The sequence below is a fragment of the Oryctolagus cuniculus genome, chromosome 4 (assembly GCF_051225735.1).
Source record: "Oryctolagus cuniculus isolate XC-2025 breed Fujian yellow rabbit chromosome 4, ASM5122573v1, whole genome shotgun sequence".
Lineage (NCBI taxonomy): Eukaryota > Metazoa > Chordata > Mammalia > Lagomorpha > Leporidae > Oryctolagus > Oryctolagus cuniculus.
Genome location: NC_142870.1, coordinates 88765133 through 88789116, shown reverse-complemented (window position 1 = coordinate 88789116; position 23984 = coordinate 88765133). Strand labels below are relative to the sequence as shown.

The window sequence follows — 23984 nt, the reverse complement described above, 5'->3', positions numbered from 1 at the left end:
CCAAGAACAGAAAGGGACTTTCAAAAAATAAAGATTTCTATCACTATTGTCCTGTGTTGCCAAAAATGGAGTATTGTGACTTCTAATGAATATCTTTTTATGCATTTTTGGAAATAGTTTATATATGAGTAACCTTGGGCAGAAAGGACTCAAAAGCTGGTTTGGCTGGGCCATAACATACCACATAGTTCGAAGAAACTGACTTGAGTCCAACACATCTCTTCTTCATATTTCAAATAATGCTTTTGAAGATGAATTTCATGCAATATAACACATTTTCGCTGTTTGTCTGTTGGGATTCTTTCTGGGGTGGAATGCAAGTGAATACTTCCATTTTCCCCAAGAAGAGTTGTGTTTAGTGAGAGCATGATTGTATCTAAGCATTAAGTTGTTCAAATTGTTGCTGGTAAAAAGATACACCTCTATTCTCAGGCTGTTACCCTAATTCCCTACATTTGCTCCTCAAACCCCATGCTCTTGGGGAGTTCTTGGCCAACACTAATTTCCATGGTGTTTTCTTTCTCAGTTGTCACAGATGAGACCTTGAGCTTCATTCAGAAAAGCAGACGACTCCTGGTTGTCCTAAGCCCCAACTACGTGCTCCAGGGAACCCAAGCCCTCCTGGAGCTCAAGGCTGGCCTAGAAAATATGGCCTCTCGGGGCAACATCAACGTCATTTTAGTACAGTACAAAGCTGTGAAGGAGACGAAGGTGAAAGAGCTGAAGAGGGCTAAGACGGTGCTCACGGTCATTAAATGGAAGGGGGAGAAATCCAAATATCCACAGGGCAGGTTCTGGAAGCAGCTACAGGTGGCCATGCCAGTGAAGAAAAGTCCCAGGCGGTGTAGCAGTGATGAGCAGGGTCTTTCCTATTCATCCTTGAAAAACGTATGAAAGGGGACAAAGGACAAAGTGTACTCCAGGAAGGAAGAATCACTCTTCATTCCCAGTTTGTGGTTGCATAGGCAGAAAAAAATTCTGTCTAAGCTTTTCCATAGGGATCAATTCAGGATGCTATGGACAGGGCTGGCTGTTCTGCTTCTCAGGCAATACTAAAGTTTAGAATATGTTGTCAATAGCCTGTCACCAGACTTTGAGATCATCATGTTCTTTGCAGGCAAAGACTTGGTTGATGTGGATTTCCCCTTTTGCATCCTCTGTCTGTATTCGTGTATTTCCCTACTTCAAAAAAAAAATCTTAATATTATGAATCAGCCTTACCCATGGATTTAAATATAGATCCCTTTAAGATATGACATTGTTGAACAGGGGCATTATGAGTTTCCAAGTATTTCTTTTTCTTTTATTTTTACTTGTTCATTAACAAGAAAATCAGGGCTTGCATTTATTTGAGCTTAGCAGAATGAACAAACGCACTGGCTCATTCAGTTGCACAGTACACCCCCACACCATCACCCATTTAGAATGGGATAAAGCAGTGTAACTGAAAATGCTTCTTATAATTGACTTGAAAAGTGTGCTGCATTTTTGCCCACTGTATCACCTTTACCCTCATCTCAGGTAATTGACATCATATTTGTAAATTTGAAAAATACATCATGATTATTGTTTTATTATAGTAAATTCCTGATTGTCTTCAGATCAATCTATATTTATCATTCCATCTCCCTATTTACTTGTATCAGTTATTCAAAGTGTGCAGATCCAATGAGAAAAAAAAAACAGATTTTGCAGGTGACTCCATATTTGATTCATTCTGAAAGAAAGCTTCTTCTAATGGTGGTAATGGAGAGTGATATAACAGCAGAATGCTTTCAGAAATTATTTTGTCCTGTGGAAATACACGTTACAGGGTGTTTGGTGATTTGCCTTTTAATCCTAGCCTTTCTAATGTGAATATTAGGAAACTGGCCCCTCCTCACTTGTTTTTGCCTCTTCCTTGTAAAGTGTGGAGGTTAGACTTAGCAACCTTGAGTATTGCTTTTAGCATTACCAGTCTCAGAGAATTAGTTATATTTCCCATAATTTATGTACCAGTATAGGTCAAACATTGCCCCAGTTAAATCAGTCTGAAAAGTCATTCTCCATGAAACTTGTTTTTGTTTAAGTAAAATTTTATTGTTTGCAAGACTTGGAAAAGTTAAAGCTAAGTGCAAAGATTACAGAGTGGTAAATATATGTTACATGTAGATTTTATATATATATACATGTATATATGTGTATATATCCACACATATGAAACTTCTATACATTTGTGTGGATATGCGTATATAAAGTGTGCACATATGTGTGCATATATATGAGTATATGTGTGTATATATATATATATGTACACATTATCCTGTCACATGAATTATATGAGAGTACTTTAAAAAGTTTGTGGAAAATGCTGTTAAGAAAAAACTATGCATAGATTTCAAAATTTTTGCACCAAAAAACTTACATTTTATTTCTGTTTTTTTTTTCCCATGGATTATTTTACGTACCTTCATTTATGAGTGTGTGTGTGTATGTATGTGTGTATGTATATATATATATAATAACAGCCATCAGTACTATATGGCAAACCACTGGAACATTTGTCCAGTTGTTATGTTTTTACTGTAATGCTTTTGTGTCAATGTTTTTGGTACATTAATATTATTTGTAAATTCACATTTGGCAGAGTGGTACTTGTCATTATTACTTGCCTTCTCTTGTTAGTACAAATAACTTACTACTACTACAGTTGACTTTGGTTACAGTGGAATCTCTTGTGCATGGAGCTTCCATGGTCACTGTTAAGCAGTAGCCAGTCTCTGATATTAATTGATTTTATACTCTATTCCCAGGAAACACATTTAGAAACTAAGTTATGTTAATCTCACTGCCCATCAATTTAGACTGTTGAGTTAAAAGTAAAATAAATATACATATATGTAAGTCTCAGTATCCTAAAAAAGCACAATAAATCATAATTTAAAGAAACCCTATCCCAGTAGTACAAGTGTTGATAAGCAAATCTTAGATTGCTTCCCACATTTAAGTGTCCTCCATCAATACTAAAGTCAGCCGGCGCCGTGGCTCAATAGGCTAATCCTCCACCTTGCGGCGCCGGCACACCGGGTTCTAGTCCCGGTTGGGGCGCCGGATTCTGTCCCGGTTGCCCCTCTTCCAGGCCAGCTCTCTGCTATGGCCAGGGAGTGCAGTGGAGGATGGCCCAGGTGCTTGGGCCCTGCACCCCATGGGAGACCAGGAAAAGCACCTGGCTCCTGGCTCCTGCCAGGATCAGCGCGGTGCGCCGGCTGCAGCGGCGGCCATTGGAGGGTGAACCAGCGGCAAAGGAAGACCTTTCTCTCTCTGTCTCTCTCTCTCACTGTCCACTCTGCCTGTCAAAAAAAAAAAAAAAAAAAAAAAAAAAAAATACTAAAGTCCATAATAAATCATTTCCACATATGAAAGTTATTGATTGTTTAAATTGAGAAAAGCTTCACCTTTGGATTCTTGACTATAAAACAATGATGTAGAATCACTCTCAGATATAATTTTTTAGCCTTATTCATTCTTTTCCTTGTTACAAATCACAGCTATTCCCTCTATTAACACTTCTCAGAAGATTACAGGAGTGCGGACTCCAAATAAACTGGACATCAATTCTTACATAAGCTTTAGGTAGTGGGTTGTAGGGGCCAGTCTCTTGCCAGTACTGCATTCTTTGCACTTTTGGATTCCCTATTTATCCCAAATGCTGTTGGGTGCCCTTAGAAACTCCTTATTTTTTTTTCCTATTTATATTGCTGCCTTTGATACTGAAATTTTCCAAACTTTATTTTATAAAGTATATCAGATCTAAGTGAAATGGCTCATCCTAAAGAAATTTATTTGATGGTACTTTTTATTCTCCAGGACATGTCAAATACAGAGCATTTGATGAGGGAAACATCCTTGTAATTTAGAGTGCAATAACAAATCACGTCTCACTAAAAACAAAACAAAACAAAAACAATGATTTTGGGTATCTTCTGTAAGACCTTCTGTACCCAGGTTAACAAAAGACCGTGATATAAAATTTATTTGATTCTCTTTTGTATTGTAACATAGATGATTTAGGATTCTAATAAAAAACACTCCATTGTATTGGAAAATAAAAAATCACTTATTAACTATCCATTTTCTATACACAGGTTTTAATATTTAAGGATTACCTTTTTAATTTAATTCATGAACTTTTGTATATTCCATTTTTCATCTGATTTGTAAATTTACCTATTTTTAAAATAAACCATTTATTTTCAGCTTTGAATTTTATTTTGTGCATGTTTTTATGTCTTTATTATCATGTAAGAATAAAAGTTAATAATTACACTTACAAAAGGAATTTAATAAATTACACTAGCTAAGTTTATTTCTGACAGAAATCTGTGAAACATTATAACTTCAAATCAAGAACATTTTCTTTACAGGTGAGTGATAAAACCACTTAAGTAGTTTCAGCAAACTAGGGTGAACTGTGTATGTGTGTGTGTGTGCGTAAAGAGATAGATGGATTACAGATAGATATGGATAGATGACAGATAGATAGATAAAGGATAGATAGATAAAGTATAGATCGATGATACAGAGACAGAGAACAAAGAAGAGAAGAGAATGAGAGTGATTCTCTTAAAACAAAGAAGCCTATTCCTTTTAATTCAACTTTGAAATTGGGTAGCTTACAGTAATCTCTTACCTTTTATTGGTTTAATGCAACAGCAAAGCTGTTTCTTTGGAATGAGTTGAGAAAATTAATACCCTGTATTACTAGTTGACAATTTGCATCTCTTAGTGGTGTGTCTGAAATAATTTTCAATCCTGAACATAATTAAATTACCTCTGAGAACAGAATAGTGGCCAACATTTTGTAGCATCATGTGTGTGTGGCTACTATTGACTTGTTAAAACTCAGGATATTTTCTGTAGTTGCTTGATAATGTCACTAGGTCATTCACTCTAAATTCATGGTATGGTACGAGAGATACATTCATGTGGTCTTATTTCTCTATTTCTACTCAAGTAATACCAGGTAACTTTAGCAATGGTGTAGGGGATTGAATGTTTCAGAAGTATTTTTTGTCCCCATCTATCTTAAACTGAATAGATTTTTTATATCCAAATTACTCACATATATTCACATATTAAGTTGCTGTTCTAAATTTAGGAATTGATATTGAATCAATATACATTAGCCTGTATAGTATTTTAATATTGCCTCTACTAGATATTGAGTGATAATTTACTCAAATTGATTTATTCAAATGTCTACTGTGTGCTAGGCATTTGTATAAAAGTATCTCTAATTTGTCTACCATCTCCTTAAGTTTGCTGCCATCATATGCATTTTATTGAAGGATGAATTCAGGTTCAAAGATATGAAGATTCAAACAACAAAATAACCCAAAGATATTAAGATGAAAACAGAGATTTCAAAGAGAAACCAAGATTTGGATTCAGATACTTCTTCCAGCAAGGTACTCCCTTTTCACGAGGTTCCAGCTTTAAGAGGAACACTGAGACACAGGCCCATTCTTTATTCTAACAAAAGAACAAAATTACAGCCCTAGTTTTCTTCTAGGTGAATTCCAGGGAAATTTTGACTTTCAAAGGAGAGTTATAGACCAGAAAATATGACTACAAAATAAGTTTAATACCACAAAAGAAAACTGGTTTTGTTTACTATATAACCATACCTCATTTTTGAGCCAAAACAGAATAAGCAATCTAACAAATGGAACTATCCCCCAAATATACCTTAGCATAAAAAATACTCTTACCCTCAAAAATATGAATTTTGATAACGCAAAATATTCAGAAAAAAATGCCACAAAAGAGGCAAATGCCTTTGAAATATAACTTGAAGACCCCTACATACAGTCCAAACCCGATCTGACAAGTATCTCTTACATTCATTCCTCAGTGTCTGGGATTTCACCACTTTTATCTATATTTAGCATTGCTGCTATTCAAATGTAAATCTCTCACTTTGTAGGAGTACCAATAAAAAGAAAGAAAGAAATGAATAAACACAGGCTGTAAACATTTTTAGTGGATCTAAGAAAATGTTTCAATAGTGGTATAGTCAATGGAAAGACCATTTTCTATGACCAAGTTGAAATACAGCACTGCACACACACAAACACAATTTGTGTAAGTTCCCTTTGTTGGGAAGCTAATCATGTTACCTTAGTTACCTTAAGCTTATTTAACATGCCTCATGAGCCAAGAGAAGCAGATTTCCACTCTCATCCTCTTTAATTTGTGATATTTTCCAGAAGATTCTGAGAAGGACTAGAGGGTACAAATAAATTATCAATACACATATGCTCACTCAAACACACATACACACACACACACAGATATGATCTCTGAAGACAAACGAAAATGTAGATTTATCATTAAACAACAAAACAAAAAATTCTCTAGAACATTTTTATACTCTTGTTGAAGCCAGTCAAAACTCCAAAATTGAGCACATATGTTTTCTGACTTCCATTTCAACTCATATCAAATCCACTAATTAGAAAGAGTCAATCTGGTAAGAAACTAAGTTTCCTCATTCACTGAGAAGTTCATACAGAACAAATTAATTACAGTTTTACCTTATTTCCATAGGGTAAAAAGTCTCTCCATAATTGTTTCTGCCTTGACTCTAACAGATAGGTACTCAGCCTCATTCTAAAGCTGACACCTGCTTTCTGAGTTGTCAATGGTTAAGATTTACTACCTAGAATTCTTTCTCTTCAGATAATTGCATTGCCTAAGTTCCTAAACACCATGGTGAGTTAAGCACTCTATTAATTTAAAGAACTTCCTTTGGGGCCAGTCCAAATCCATGTCAGTAGCATTAGAATTGAATGTTTTGCCAGAAGTCTTAACTAATTGACTGATCCTTAGCTGTTGTTATTGTTGTGCCTTTAATCAATTATCAGGCGAATTCTTCACACAGAAAGGATAAGGAGAGAGAATTTTAGTTGACAACAGGGTTAGTACTACATATTGTTTGATGTCATTTCCAAAAATCTTAAATATCAATCAAGACATAAAACTGGGGATCCTGGGAGGAGCTTTGCACTGGTCAGACTGTGATAGAATGTTTATTCCTGTTGAGTATACTACCATTAGGAGAGACACACCTGCACACACACATATATGTATTTATATATATATATATATATATATATATATATATAAGCTGAATATTATTCAGAAGAAAGTGATCGAAGAGTGGAGGGGACTTGAAGACATGTTATATATGGAACAAGAGAAAATTTATGAAGTTATTCAATTTGACAGTAAGAAAACATACAGTGATACCACAATAATTGTCCAGTATTTCAAACACTTGAAGACATCAAATCTGAGATCACCAAATATAGCTTGCTGGATTGAAGAGTTCAAAACAAGAAATAATTTACATGCAGAGCTCAAATTCGCTGCCTTTTGAAGTAATTAATTTAATTCTCCATCTATATTTGTTTGTTTTTGATGGTAAAGAATAATTAATTCAAGAAAGGGACAGCTGAAGCAAGGAAAGTCTGCAGTAGAGAGTCCCATCTTCATCCATGAGGGTAAAGATCCTTAGCAACCACTAGAAAGAGTGGATATAGATTGTAGATGACATTTCTTGCCTCGGTATATCATGGAGCACTGAGATCCTGTATTCTTAAATATTTATTCATTTCCCATCCTTTGTAGGATGGACGTGATTAACTGGGAAGCTTTTACTAGACACTATGCTATTTTTTTTCTATTTTCCTGTAGATACAGTGGAAGCAGTTTTTGATTTCATTCAGAGGAGCCGAAGGATGATTGTTGTCCTGAGTCCAGACTATGTGACAGAAAAGAGCATCAGCATGCTGGAGTTCAAACTTGGTGTCATGTGCCAGAACTCCATTGCCACAAAGCTCATTGTGGTCGAGTATCGCCCCCTTGAGCAGCCACACCCAAGCATCTTGCAGCTGAAGGAATCTGTTTCTTTTGTGACCTGGAAGGGAGAAAAGTCCAAACATTCTGGCTCCAAATTCTGGAAAGCCTTGCGGTTGGCTCTTCCCCTGAGAAGTCTGAGTGCCAGTTCTGGCTGGAATGAGAGCTGCTCTTCCCAGTCTGACATCAGTCTGGATCATGTTCAAAGAAGGAGAAGTCGTTTGAAAGAGCCCCCAGAACTGCAGAGCTCAGAGAGGGCTGCAGATGCTCCTCCAGCCTCAGACACAGTGTCCAAGCACCGAGGGAAGCCCTCTGCAGCCTGTCGCTGCTGTGTCACCTACTGTGAAGGAGAAAGCCACCAAAAGAGCAAGAGTCGGGCAGAGATTCATACCCAGCCCCAGTGGGAGACACACCTTTGTAAGCCTGTTCCCCAAGAGTCAGAAACTCAATGGATACAAAATGGCACCAGATTGGAACCCCCTGTTCCCCGGATCTCAGCCCTTGCTCTTCACCATTTCACGGATTTATCCAATAACAATGACTTTTATATCCTATAATGACGGTGTGCGGTGGGTGGTGGCTGCTCTATCAACATATGTCATGAACCTATGGGAATAACTGACCTTTTTATCATCTAGCGGACTATCAGATTTGTGTCCCTTTATTGATTTTTAAAAACTATTTATTTCTAGGAGACAAAAGACCTGAAGGACCTGAATCCAGAGTTCTTGCCTCTAATGGCCTCAGAAGAGCACACTCTTCTTGGGCCCTAGAAGGTCAGTATGTGTAAGTTGCCTAAAGTCTGATCCTCTGTCTTGCCCAGTGGTTTAAAAGTGTGCAGAGAATTTAAATATTTCTTTGAGTTTGCTAATCAGTCTCATGTGTGAGCCAGTCTGGTGTACTTTGGCTACAACACTAACAGGGTAAATTTCCCAAGGAAGCATCCTGGAGAGGAACAGGTTCTGGTGGAGGCTGTAGGACAAAGCTCAACAGAAAAATCTACAGCACATTTTCCCCCAAAGAACCAAAAATATCCATCCAGGGATACTTGGTGTACTCTGCCTCACTGTAAACTAATGTTCTCTAAGCTTCCTGATGTTGTTAGCATTAATAAAGTTATATTTTTATGTCACTTCACTAGTACTAACATATTTTTGCCTTTCATCTCCCTTCTACTTTGTGTGACTTTTATATTCATATCTCAAAATATTGCATTTCAGAAAATCAAAATATGGTTTAGCATCCAGGAGATCTGAGATGAGTCTTTAGTTTACTTCTAGTGTGTATTAAGAATGACCTGGAAATGGATCAGAGGGGAGTTAGAGATTTTAAGATAAAGTGAAAATTCATGCAAAGATTTTATTACTATGAAACTGACAGCTCATAGGCTAGAGTTTAGTGCCTGAAAACCTTCTTCCCATTCAGGATTGTGAGAAACTGTAGTAAATACAAGTGCTTACAAGGATCAGAAGGTAAGAAAGAAGAGAAAAGAAGTCATATATAAGTATAATATACATGGTCTGTAATACCAATATGCACAGGAATATAGGCATTGGTAAGTATTTTTTTCTGTAAATAATTTCACAAAAACATAAAAGGCACATGCCATTTGATTTCAAGTCTGGGACAAATATATGGGATCTTCAAAAGTTTAATGGGAAATCCATATTATGAGAAAGTATGCATGGATTTCAAAATTTTCATGCTGCAATATAAACATCTTTTAATTCCATTTTTGTGAACTTTTTGAAGTATTCTCACATTTCTTTAAAAAGAAGGCAGCTTTAATCAGCCCCATTTGGTTGTTGCCACTGATTTAGCACCTGTGTTGCCAGATTGCCCTGTTTCTTCCAGAGCCTCTGAAAATCCAGATTTTTTTTTTATGTATGCTGTCAGTTATGGAATAGCTTAAACTTAGAAAAAAAATAAGAAGAACCAAGTTAAGCACATTTGTGGTACATACTCCTACTAAGGGCCATTAGTCTAAGATATTCAGCCAAAGAACATATGTCCAAATGGAGATTCAAGAGCTCCTGCCTATAGTAGAAACTGGGGAGAACATACACTAGTCTTGAGGACATGATGGGGGAGGTTTATCTCCTCCCTGAATTGAAGACATGTGGGCCTCAGACCAGAACTGATATGACTTAACCCTCCATCAGAGGGGGAAAAGCTAACAGGTAGTGTGTTTCCATCTTCTTGTAAATCCCCTGCGTATTGTGCTTACTGTAAGAAAATTCAAAGCATAAAACTTGTTGCTCCTGAACAGGGGCATAGTGAAAAAAGAGACTGTGTCAAACATAACTTCCTCCTTCACCCCATTAGCACTGACTGCTACAGAGCTCTGTATGGTCTTAGGAGTGGTAGCCTCCCGCGCACTAATCGAGAATGAGTAGTATGGAAAAAAAGCAGTATTATGACACCATCCCTCTTGGAAAAGGAAACAGAGATCCTTCTCCTGTTGAATCAAGAAGATAAAAAACTGAAAATGCGGAGATATGGGCCCATAATGAGCTTGTAATTTGGGAATGACAGACCATCTACTTTAGTAGCCAGGAAAAAATTACAATACAATCAAATACCTTGCTCTATATTATATCTCTTCTTTACAGAAAGGTAAAACATCCTTGATGTATGTTCAAGGATCTTAACTTGGCAGGCAATAGATTCTCTCTACTTTAACAGCAGCTAACGTAAATGGCTCTAAATTCTAGGGAAGGAAAGGCTGCTAGTCATAATTGGTCTTATTTGTTATTGACATGGTGTCCCAAACTGTAAAATAGCCCTAGAAATATTGAGAAATTACTTACAACATTTATTATATATTTTCTTAAGGAACTAGTGGCAAAGACATTGAAATTAAATACAAGCTCTGATTATGGATAATTTTGATTATCCCAAAGCCAAATTTTAGTCAATATTAATTTCATTAGACAAAATAAGTATAGTTTAAGCAGTATAAAGCCATAAATTTTGGTACTAGCTCTACAGGGTTCAAAGGTAATGGGCTGTGCTTTTACTGCATGGAGAAAGGCTTAAAGGTTGTTATTATTTTGTGACCAGATATGCCACAATTGAATGTGATATTTTGAGTCATGTAATTCAACAAGGCAAATGATAAGAAAGAAAACTTTCTCATTGGCCATAAGTGATTATAATTGAAATGATACAACCATAGGTTAAATGGATATATCATTACATAAGAAATTACCTATTTAGATACATACTTTATAGATTTTAAAATTCTGCTTCTCTCTTATCTGTTTGACCATAGTTTGACCAGGGTCTCCCTATGTACACATCTATCTCTTGCTACTCAAAATGGAGATAATTTGTTAATCTCATGGATGCTGTGAGCATTAAATTATATGCTACTAATTTATTTCATACGTATTATTATTTTACTGTTATGAAATATCCTAAAGCAGTATAAACAGGGTTATATTGTCCAGGTTAAGTGACTTTCCTAATGACATTCATCTAATTGGTAATAGAGTTGGACTTCTAATTTATTTTTCCAATACTTGACCAGTGCTTGTTCTAGAATGATCCCTATAAGATTAGGTAGTTATATTTCTATTACAAATCACCTTAATGGGACTATTTCACTGGAAACATGCTATAATTTAAAAAGCAGTTCACATAAAGCCATACACAACAAATTCAGTATTATGTTGTCTGATGTATCATTTGACCTTATCATGTTATATTATGTGTTCATTTTTATAACCTTTTAAAGTATTTAAAATGCATAATCATTTCTATAGCCTATAGACTATAATTTTACCATAATTTTTTCAAGATAAATTAATTATTTGTAATCTTGTTTTTTTTTTTTTTAATTTTTTGACAGGCAGAGTGGACAGTGAGAGGAAGAGACAGAGAGAAAGGTCTTCCTTTTGCCGTTGGTTCACCCACCAATGGCTGCCACGCCAGCGCGCTGCGGCCGGCACACCGCGCTGATCCGATGGCAGGAGCCAGGTGCTTATCCTGGTCTCCCACAGGGTGCAGGGCCCAAACACTTGGGCCATCCTCCACTGCACTCCCTGGACACAGCAGAGAGCTGGCCTGGAAGAGGGGCAACCGGGACAGAATCCGGTGCCCCGACCAGGACTAGAACCCGGTGTGCTGGCGCCGCAAGGCGGAGGATTAGCCTATTGAGCCGCGGCGCCAGCCTATTTGTATTCTTTCTAAGAAATACATTCACCATTTATTTTGAAAAATTAATTTTATTTATTTTTCCGGAAGTTATGCTAGACACTGTGAGTACTAGAGTTATCTCTTCTTAGAACTATTACAAATTATAATTATATTATATTAAATTCCTGTTTGAAGATTTGAGGTGCACAGGAAAACTAGTATTCCTGTTCAGAAAAAAATAGAATTCCTGTTCAAATAAAAAATGGAAGCAATTATAAAGGTATGCACAGAACAAACAAGTCATATAACCATGGTTTTAAACTTTCGTGCATCTAAGAATCACTTAGGGGGCATCTTACAATGAAAATCCAAGGATATACCCTTGCCCTTAGGGCTGATTCATTAGGAGCTGGGCATTGTCTAGGAGTTGGCATTTTTAAATTGTGCCTTGAGAATTTAAATAAGATATTCTATGGGTCCGACTTGGAAAACTTTCTCTATGGTAACTCTTCAAAATATTTCTCATATTTTATAGATTATAATTCAAGGTGTAAGGAAAGTCTTTTTAAAAAAAAAAAAAGATTTATTTATTTGAAAGGTAGAGTTACAGACAGAAAGAGGGAGAGACAGAGAGAAAGGTGTTCCATCTACTGGTTCACTCCCCAAATGGTCACAGCGGCCAGAGCTGCACCGATCCGAAGCCAGGAGCCAGGAGATTCTTCCAGGTCTCCCATGCGTGTGCAGGGGTCCAACAACTTGGGCCATCTTCTACTGCTTTCCCAGGCCACAGGCCACAGGAAAGAGCTGGATTGGAAGAGGAGCAGCCAATACTCAAACCACCAGCATCCATATGGGATGCTGGCGCCACAGGCAGCGGCTTTACCTCCTATGCCGCAGCACTGGCCCTGGAAAAGTCTTAGAGCCTTTTCCAAGCTTTTAAAGTATATTTCTTGATGCATTCACATTAGAAGCCTTTGGGGTGTATATTAAAATGTGTACTTCACCCAATCCAAGATTAACAGAATGAGAATCTCTAAAATGGGGAAGATTTGCACTTTGAATTAACTTCCCTAGTGATTCTGATGTTCAAAATGTTTAAGAACCATTAATTGTTATCTTTCTTTAACTCCTTATAGGCTCTGATTTTCTCCAGTCAAGGAAGACTACGAATCATCAGTATAACAAAGGGTATACAGGCAATAGATGAAAATGCAGGGCATGTTTAGCCCTTGGAGTTGCCTCAGCACAAGAAGACAGTTGAATAGAGTGGTTAGTAGAGTATAAATGCAAAATATATGAATTATCAAACACTGACATTTGGGACCTTATGGGAAAGCTATAGTCATCTAGCATATTAAACAGAGTTAAGATAAGCTATGTTGCGCTTACAAATAATCCCAGTATTTCAGTAGCTTCATGTAACAAGCCTTATTATTTATACCACATGCCCAGCATTGGGACTTACTCTTTGCAGTTTCCCATCTGAACTGTGTGGCTTTCTTTTATTTTATGCTTCAGTTTAAATATAGCACCCATTTCTTTCGTTTAAAATTTAAAATTTATTGGCTCAAACAGCTCCAAAGTCCTGATACACTTACAGAGAAAGCTAAAAAATACAATCTTTCTGTTTCCATGGGAAGAGCAAAATAAAATGAAACTTGGTGAACACACAGCATTGTCTTTTTTTTACAAATGAGACAAGAATGAGATACTGAGAATGTGAAGAGGCATGATGCCTTCAAACCGCGATACAGGGTACACTTTTGATGAAGGAAGTTTAGAATGACTTTACTCTAACATCCCACCTCAGTGTACCAAGGTATCAGGAAAAAAATCACAAAGAAAATAGTAGAAATTGTTCATAAATGTTGCCCAAAGAAAAGTTGTTGAAGGAATATATGATACTACAGCTTCTGATAAGGAGGAAGCGTGCCTGAAAATTTGAAAGCGGCTGTATTTGATTACTTTCCCTTCAGCAGTTTTAGTTAGTTCTCTGGCTGTGATGCTCAAATTCTTTGTAAATGAGCCGTTTTAATTTGAATATCCAAGGAGCCTCAGAAGAATTGAAGACATTTAAAACACAGCAGAGCATGTAACATGATCATTAGAAAGCATCACTTGATCCATTTATCTGAAGAGCTAAACAGAGAATTCAAATTGAACATACTAAAGCTCAGATGAATTATGAGACCAATGTTAGTGGGATGTTATGAAGTCTGCTCACTGTGCATCTGTTCACACTATGAATTGGATTCGGTTGATATTAAAGATTTAAAATTTTATATGACTTCTCTAATGTGTTCAGTATCAGTTGATCATGAGAGAGAGTTCTTTAGGTTGATAAAAATTAGGGTTCATGAGTCTTGAGCTATGTTAGTAAATTATAATGCTGAACAAGAAAGAGTTTTATTTCTTGTTACAGCCAGATTTCTGATACATTCAAAATCCTTTTTAGAATCATTAACAATGTTTTTCCTTTGGGCAGTTCATACATTTACAAATACTGAAGTGGAAAGAAAAAAATCCTTGAAAATGTGTTCATGGAAAGAAAACAGAAAGATTCTAAATCAACTCTGAAACCAGATCTTGAGCTACTTTTATCTAAACTTGGTGATTGGGATTTTAATACTCCAGTACTTTATTTAGAAAAAAAATTAAGAGACAAACTCTTCTATGCATTTATTTTTATTTCACAAAAAAAGCATACACAAAAGCTTCATTTCATTTCTATCCTCATAAACTGTGTCACATGTTTGCAATTCATTTTTTATTTTGTACAATACTTTGAGATATCTGAGTCAGTAGTTCTTACCTAGAATTGAATACCATATTTTAAAAATTGCACAGGCCTGGACCTACCCCAAACTACTAAATCTTCCAAAACAACTGAACTGCTTTTGTACCTTGAAAATTTTTACAAATTTTTCAGTGAAAATTTTAATGATTTATTGTAAAACTGATTAAAATGTAAAAATAAATCCTTATCTTGAAGATAATATTATTTTCATAAAGTTCAAAGCTTGAATGAATTGCTAAACATTGAGACTTGGATTCTTTATTTTAACATCTTTTATGAAATTATATAAAATAGCAAATAGCAAAATAAGCATAATAAAATGAAAGAAATTCTGTAGCTACTGAACTGGGTAGCTAAAAGATCCCATGATCCTAGTATTTATTACTTTCCTGCCATTAGTCATCCTAAATAAGACAAACCAAATATGATAAAATGCCTTGCTTTTGTACAAAGACTATGAAATGACCTCTAATGAGAATCAGAATAACAAAGGAGAAATTAAAGCTCATTTACCATTTCCAAATATCAGTAATGTAAAAGAGAAAGGAATGTATAAAAACTCCCTGAAATGAGACTGGATAAACATGTGGCATAGATGTTAGGGTTTAGGGAATAAAGTTAGGTGGTTTATTATTATAAGTACTCTTGTTAAAAGTATAAAAATATTAAGTTGGAGTAAAAGATATGAATCAGACTATTCTTTGAATGACTGCGTTACTTTCAATTACATAATTCTGCTAACAAATCTTCAGTTTCTACATATTTCAAATGCAAATAATATAGAAACTCCCTCATTGGATTGTTGTAAAGAAAAAATTATATAATAAATATGAATGTCTAAAATCTATAAAGTATATCTTTGGTAATGGTACTATAATTATTATCAATGTTTTGTTACCCAAGAAACCTAGGAACAGTGAAGAGATTTTTTTTTTTTATTTATTTGAAAGTCAGAGTTACACAGAGAGAGGAGAGGCAGAGAGAGAGAGAGAGAGAGAGAGAGGGAGAGGTCCTCCATCCAATGGTTCACTCCCCATTTGGCCGCAACTGCCGGAGCTGCGCTGATCCAAAGCCAGGAGCCAGGAGCCAGGAGCCACTCCCAGATCTCCCATGCAGGTGCAGGGGCCCAAGGACTTGGACCATCCTCTACTGCTTTCCCAAGCCACAGTTGAGAGCTGGATCAGAAGTGGAGCAGCTGGGTCTCAAACCAGCGCCCATATGGGATGCCAGCGCTTCAGGCCAGGGCATCAACCCACCACACCACAGCGCTGTCCCCAGTGAAGACATTTAAATGAAGCCCGTAAACTTACTAAACATCCATATCACATGATCCAGGTATAATCTTTGATACCTCAAATTTAGGGAACATAAATTAAAGTATTAAATTACCATAAAGGTTGAAAATAATCAAGAAAACTCTGAAAAACTAAAAATTAGTTGAAATAACTGTTGTCTGTTGCTATGAACAAGTTATCCTTTAAGAAGCCTATTAATGTACAGTTCCTGTGGTTCAGAAATATGGAAGAGCCTTAGCTGTGAATGACCAGACTGTCAAACTGCAGGCTAGGGTTCTGGTACACCTGAGGTGGAGGATACACTTGCAAGTATAGGCCTATGGAAGCTGGTAGGAAACCTCAGTTCCTTGTCATAAGAACCTCCATATCGGGCTGTTTGAGGATATGCATATTAGCTTCCTTATCCCAGAACAAGAGATCCAAAAGACTGAACCTGGAAATCCACAGAGCCATTAATAACCCAAATTTCTCAGACACACTATCACTTCTGCAACATCCTATTTGTTAGAAATTAGTCCATAAGTTCAGCCCAAATTCAAGAGCTGGAGAATTCAGCCCTACCACTTGAATGGAGGAATTTCAAAGAATCTGTGAATGTATTTTAAAGTCATCATAGTAACATAGCCAATTATTTTTTCAGTTGAATAAACTGAGGTCCAGAAAATAAAAGTGAAGTGTCCTCACCCTTCCTAACTTCATCCCTAACCTGGTAACCTAACTGGCTATAGTGGGACTATCAGGCAAATGAATGCTCTCTTTTTTGTCCAGGATAAGTTTTTGCCTGGTAAGAGATTGTAGAATAAGGAAGAATTCTATACTGTGAAGCTCCAGTATCCTTCTCTCCCTCTCTCCTTATCCCTCTCCCTCTCCCTCTCCCTCTCCCTCTCCCTCTCCCTCTCCCTCTCTGTCTCTCTCTCTCCACTTCCCACCATCACCACCACACTCTGTCTGCTACTCATTCTCTCATTTTCACTGTGGTTCTATTTTAGTTGATGAAAAGAAAAGAAAGGTGCTGGAAGTTGGAGAGGATCACAGTCTTGGTCTGGGGACTTGGTACTGAAATATGAGCTTTATTCCAGTGTTACCTCTAGAGAGACTGAAAGTGATTATTCCAAAACACAGCCACTGAAGGGAAAAATGAGCATTTGATTCACTTCTTTGAAATAATTCATGTTCTCATCTTAGCTCTGAACTGAAATGGTTAAATGTTAATATTGCAATCATTTTTATTCTCCGTGTTTCAGACTTTTGTTCCCCCAAAATAAATGAGGTTAAACTAAAAATTATGTAGGATATGTATGATGTTTGATTTCATGGAATACTTAAAAAATCCCCTCACTTTTCCATATAAACTCTCATACACATGAACACACACACACACACATATTCAGTGTCCCATGATATCAGAAAGAATATTTTTTAGAAGTCTGAGTATTCTTCTCAAATGATTCTGAAACACATATTCTATATATTTAGGTCTACTTGTTGTAACATATATTTCTCATTTGTAAAGCTAAACTTAGGTTCTTATTTTCTGTCACTGGGTCTAGTAGCTCTGAGACTATGTGTTTTGTCTACCTGGAACCTGTTCATATTCCAATGGCTTGAATTTCACTAAACAAATTTTAACATCAAGATCCAAGTTAACTGGCTTGTAATTTAGATAGGAAAAAAGATACATTTTGTTTTCTTTTTTAAAAAATAATTACTTATTAGGGACCTGTGCTGTAGCATAGTAGGTTAAGCCTCTGCCTGCAGTGCTGGCATCCCATGTAGGTGCTAGTTCAAGTCCCAGTTGCTTCACTTCTCATCAAGCTCTCTGCTATAGCCTGGGAAAGCCGTGGAAGATGGCCCAAGTACTTGGGCACCTGCATCCATGTGGGAGAGTTGGAAGAAGTTGCTGGCTTTTGGCTTCAGATCAGCGCAGCTCTAGGCATTACAGTCATTTGGGGAGTCAACAAGTGGATGGAAGACCTTTCTCCCTGTCTCTCCCTTTTCTGTGTGTAACTATGGCTCTCAAATAAATAAATAAAATCTTAAAGAATAGTTATTGACTTATGTATGTAAGAAAGGGAGAGAGAATGAGAAAGAGCACTCCCATTAACTGGTTCACTGTTCAAATGCCCACAATGATGGGGATGGGTCTGGCTGAAGTTGGGAACCTAGAACTCAAACCAGGTCTCTCAAGTGAGTGGCGGAGATCAAACAACTTCAGTCTTTACTATTACCTCCCAGGAGCTGCATCAGCAGCAAACTGAAAACAGGAAGCAGACCCAAAACAGTTTGATGTGGGATGCAGTGGGACACAGGCTTTATCACTGAGAGAAACGCCCATACCACTTTTTGTCTTCCTAACGAATTTGTGCCCTTAACTCTTACCCATAGAAACCTTCCTATTGTTCATGCATGTCTATATATTTCATGTTACCAAACCAAATAAATAGAGACTGGTTTTGAACAGGAGTTAGGAAATATGAGTTCTAATCCAAATTATATTTCTTTTGTTATGAGACCTTGATCAAGGCACAAACAGAGAAATACTCACCCACTAAAACAATTGAAGGATCACCATTTACCTTCTTTCTCTGATATTCTGGGGAATGGTGTAATAATAGTGAAGAGAGCCTTTTTTGTATATTTTATTGAACAATACACAACACCTTCATACTTACTCCAAATCATATATCTAAAAATTTTGGAATTTTCTGTAAGTATACTACATGCTAGTTGAGTGTATGAAATCAAACCCAATCTCACATATCTCTCCTCTATTCCACTCATAATGAGACAAGTTCTTGTCCACAAGTCTTTCAAAATTCCTTTAGCCTCCATCTCCCCAGGAATCCCAGGAATTTATGCTACATATGTAATGCGTGCTCCACTTCCTGACCCACTGTCTACTTTCATAGCTCATATGCCTTTGCTGATGTTCCTTCTGCTTACAATGCCTACTTCTTCCCTCTCCATATAAGAGCACTTACATTACTTGAGGCTCATATCAAATGTTTCCAAAGTTATTAAACTTTCCCTAGGCAGATTTGCAAGTGCCCTCCTCTTCCTTCTTTGTTTCATCATCCCTGCATCAAAAAATACAGTATTTAGTAAACTCATCATTTTAGGCTTTTGCTCATCAGTACATAAGATTTATTTCAGTATTGGAATCCGGGGGCTCCCAACACAACATCCTGCACCTTCAGTTTCCCCCTTGATGTTACTTAAGGACAAATGATCCACAACCAAGTAAAAGTGGAAAGAGCTCCAGCTGGGCTGTGTTTGTCCTTGTTGCCACCCTCACATTAAGGATGTCCGTCAATGCTCCTCTCCTGTTTATCTGCAGTAATAGCTGATGCTGGAATAAGCATCAGGCTCATTGGCAGATGTTCTGACTATGATCTTGCTGTTAAATAGTCTCAAAATGATGAACACTAAACTGTGATAAATACTGCTACCTAGAGTGTGCCTCACAGTATTTCTGGCTAATGAATGCAAGCAGAAAAAAAACATTAAACCTGTTTACTGCCTCAAAATCTAAATGATATTGGAACAATAAAATTAGGTACTATATTGATTAAAAGATTCATGCTTCCAAATACTCTGCACTGTCTTCCATCAGCCAGTAAACTTTTGCTGTCTTATCTTAGACATACTACAGCTTGCTCCATGCTGATCATAACTGCTACAGTTCAAGACTCACCACCTTTCATAAGTGCTTTCTAGTTTCCCTTGATGACTCCAGTCTTAGTCTTTCACAAGCACTCTATACTCATCATCAAATCACTACTACTAGTGAATACAACAACTATTACAATGCTTGACATCACACAGACTGGGTCATCTTTCTTAATACTAAATAAAGTTGTTTCAGTTTGTTTTACCTTGTTTTAAGGCCACTCTAATATGTAGCCTCAGGCTGCATAAATATTCCCATATATGAATATAATTTAAAAGTTTATATAAAATGAAACATAATATTTTCATGTTACTTTGAAAATATCATGGATGTTCACAAATGTCCATAGAAATATATATTATGATAAACTATATATATATATATCAAATTTTTGTACCAAAATAAATTTATCATTTAATTCCATTTTCCAGGAACTTTATGAATTTCACTGGTATTCACTCAGCATTCCAACTAGAGGAATTAGTGTTTCTTGAATACTTTTCCATCAGTATGACCAAGTCCAAACTGTCACTGTCTGAGAAAACTGTTCTATATACCTCACATGCAATTCTCAAGGTTTACTTAACATATCATTTTTCCAGTGCTACCACTAGAGAATAAATTCTTTCCTATTAAATTACTCATAGCATTTCTTATTGATTTTTATTTGTTTACCCACTCAACAATATTAATTTAATATCTACTAAGTACCCAGCTCTGTTGTAAAAACTAAGAGCACAATAATGAACAACCTAACCAATTTCTTTCTATCCAAGATTATGTTCTAGCAGCAAGGACACACAGTAAATGAAATAAATATGTTTATTATAAAACCTTTTATAGAAGTAGATAAAGCAAAGACATGGAATAGATAGGACTGGGAGTATATTTTCCATTTTAAATAATGTTCATAGGAAGCCCCGCTGAGCAGATGACTTTGAGTGAAGATCTAAATGAAGTGGAGAAATGAACAAATTCTACAACAAATGTAAAAGGCCAAAGATGTCAAAAACGAAAACCAAGAATAACTGTGGTTGGTGTACAAAGAGTATGTGGGAGAGTAGACGATGAAGTCAGAGATACTAAAGTGGTGATTATGTATGCTGTTGCAAGACAATGTAAAGGCCTGTCAGTTTTCTCCTAGTGAAATACAAGCGTATCATCCAGTGTCCCAGCAGGAAACAGATGGCACACATAAACTGGAATATTTAAAGACAATTTAATAAAATGTCTTCTTACAGATGTGCAGACAATATTTAGGGAACACATTAAGAGATAGTATAACACCCAATCCCGGCAACAGCAAGAATTAATACCCTAAATTTAAAATGGCCAAGGGAAGGAGTAGTTAGAAGAAAAAAGGGCTATTTGTATGGAATGAGTTGTAGGACAGCAGCTGAGGCTCTCTATAGAGGGTATAGTCAATAGTTGTTCCACTGATAGAAGCAAGGAAAATATTTCACTCTCCTGCCCACCAATCTGCCTATTGTCTCTTAATCAGTACTTAAAAGTCAGGGAATGTTGTAGGTACCTGCTGAAAGCTCAATCTCCTAGAAAGAAACCAGCATGGAGAACAGAGAGGCTCTAGAGGATATGCAACAGATAATCAACATTGCAATCTCCTGGGGATTTCTGAACCTTCTATCTGCTGTAAAGTTTATCAAGATAACTCCATCTGTCTTGTGGAGAACAAATTTTAGGGGAGCAATAAAGTAATTAAGGGATTGCTAAATTACACAAAGTGAGAGATGATGGAGATTTGAATCAGCATGTTAACACCGCAGTGTCAAGGAATGATTCTAGGTCAGTGCCGTGGCTACTTGGCTAATCCTCCGCCAGCAGCGCCAGCATCCCAGGTCCTAGTCCCAGTTGGGGCGCCGGGTACTAGACCTGGTTGCTCCTGTTCCAGTCTAGCTCTCTGCTGTGGCCTGGGAAGGCAGTGGAGGATAGCCCAAGTGCTTGGGTCCCTGCACCCACATGGGAGACCAGGAAGAAGTACCTGGCTCCTGGCGTTGGATCGGCACAGCGCTGGCCATGGCGGCCGTTAGGGTAGTGAACCAACCGAAGGAAGACCTTTCTCTCTGTCTCTCTCACTGTCTATCTCTCTCTCTCTGACGTCTAACTCTGCCTGCCCCCACACCAAAAAAGAAACGATTCTAAGCCAGTGTTTTAGAAGTTAAACCAAGAGGATTTTATGACAGATTAGATAGTATGCATGCAAGTATGAGAGAACCCATGGACACATTCATAGGTTGGCTTAAGCCACTGGAAATATGGAGTGACAGTTTTGACAGCGGAGATCAGAGATCAAGGGTTTTTAAAGTGTAAGATGCTCTGAAATTACAGAATTATAATGTTCAAGAGACAGGTTAGTAATAAGAAGGGCTGTTCAAGACAAAGGACTGGGCAGAAAATGCATCTAGTTTCTAGTGGCCTCACTAGAAGCTTCTAGAAAATGAGGTCATTATTTATTGGGAAAAGGAAAGCTCTAAAGACTACCTCTGAAGGAGCCCAGTAATGGAAGGTGAAAATAATGAGGAAAGACCAAGAAAGAGACAGAAATAAAGAAAACCAGAAGTATGTAGATCCATGGAAGTCAAGGGAAAATAATGTTTCAAAGTGAAGGAAATGATAAGCATTAAAAATGATGGGGCTGGATCCAGTATGATGAGAATTGAAAATTAACTATTGAATTTAGCAACATATGGTTCACTAGTGAACTTGACAAACAGTTTTGTGGTATAGTGTAAGCAAGATCCAATTGGAGCAAGTTCAAGAGCATGGAGAAAGACATTTGGATACAGCAAGTAAAATAATTCTCAAAGGAAAATGGCTTTAAAGGGAAACAGAGAAATGTGATTGTAGAAGGTGTAAAGTAACATCAAGAAAAGTGTTTGCTTTTTTCCAATAATGATGTGATTAAAACCATCAAGAAATCTTCACTTCAGAATGATAAACCTGAGTTTGATATGAAAATCTTAATCACTCTTACATTTTTTTTTACCTACATTTAGGAGCACATGGACAGATATGTAGAGAGAGAAAAATTAAACATGTAGTATAAAGAGGAGAAAATTTCTGAAGGAATGATCCAGAATGAACTAACTTTAGTACAAAAGTGGAAAGGTTTACCTACTATCACAGTTGAGCAAACAGTAGGTCAATAGATGTAGTGCTGAGAATTTGAGTCTATTTCTCTTCTATTGGTTTCTAAATCAAGGAAATACATATCCTGAATGAGAATAGGAGAAGAAGTATTGGTGCTAGATTTCAGACAAAAAGTTCAGGTATGAAATAGTCATCTAGAAAAGTAAGAATGCAAATGGTCTAGAGTAATATAATATGATTTCTGTGGGTAAAAAATGCCTTTATGAGATTAGCGGTTATGAATTTGATATGAGATAAGTTAATATGGTTGTATGTTTTTCTCCATCACATTTGGGTACATGTATACAAGTGATGAGTAGGTGGAGAGATGGGTTTCACTATAATGTGGATTGAGAATGAATGCAAGTCTTGCTTATGTTGATTGACTGTAGAATTGAAGTCATATAAGGAATGAAAGAAAGAGTGAGAGAGTTAGGAGTAGTGAAAAGTAGTATATTTGGGATCTTGGCAAAGTCAAAGGATTGTTGGAATTAGACTACTCTCTTACATGAACTGGAGAGATAGATGACACACAGAGTGAGATACTTGGAACTGAGGTAAAGGAGAATCTGAAATCCTTCAGCATCATAAATTATGTGTAAGGTAGTGACAGTGAGAGAAATAAGTAGATTTAAAATAGATAGAAGGATAATCTATGTGAATACTTTAGTCACCAAGAATTAAGGCAAAACTATCATGAAAAAGGCAGTAAACAAGAGGAAGAAACCAGACATTACTAAATGACTGTACTCAGGAGGCAATCTGGGTACTATATATGAAATTTAAGAATGGGGGAAGGTATAGAGGAAAGAGGGACATTGTCCAGATGCAACATGAAGAGTTACTACCAACCAGAGAAATAAGGGACAAGGGCTAAACAGTTCCAAATAGAGTGGGAGAAGAGGAGAACCTAAAGAGAGCAAATATCAGAAACTTTGCTGACTACTTACCATCAGTTGCAGAGGGCAGGGTGAAAAATGTTGTAGTTAGAGAGGAACAAGAGTATGATCAGAAAAGAGAGAGCATAGAACCAGGT

At 36.7% G+C, this 23984-nt stretch overlaps 1 protein-coding gene across 6 annotated transcripts in view; it reads left to right on the top strand.

The window, feature by feature from the left end:
• Positions 1–13709, top strand: part of IL1RAP (interleukin 1 receptor accessory protein) — a 161943-nt gene extending 148234 nt beyond the window's left edge. For 2 of the 6 annotated variants that reach the window (XM_070072368.2, XM_008266655.5), the window contains one exon: positions 7738–8604. In XM_070072368.2, the coding sequence (XP_069928469.2) occupies positions 7738–8456 (719 nt within the window). In that variant the 3' untranslated portion in view covers positions 8457–8604. Of the gene's footprint in view, positions 1–526; positions 4244–7737; positions 9032–13175 lie in introns of those variants that run through there. The other 4 variants (XR_011388002.2, XM_070072366.2, XM_070072367.2 and 1 more) reach the window with 4 other exon arrangements.
• Positions 13710–23984: the final 10275 nt, after the last annotated feature.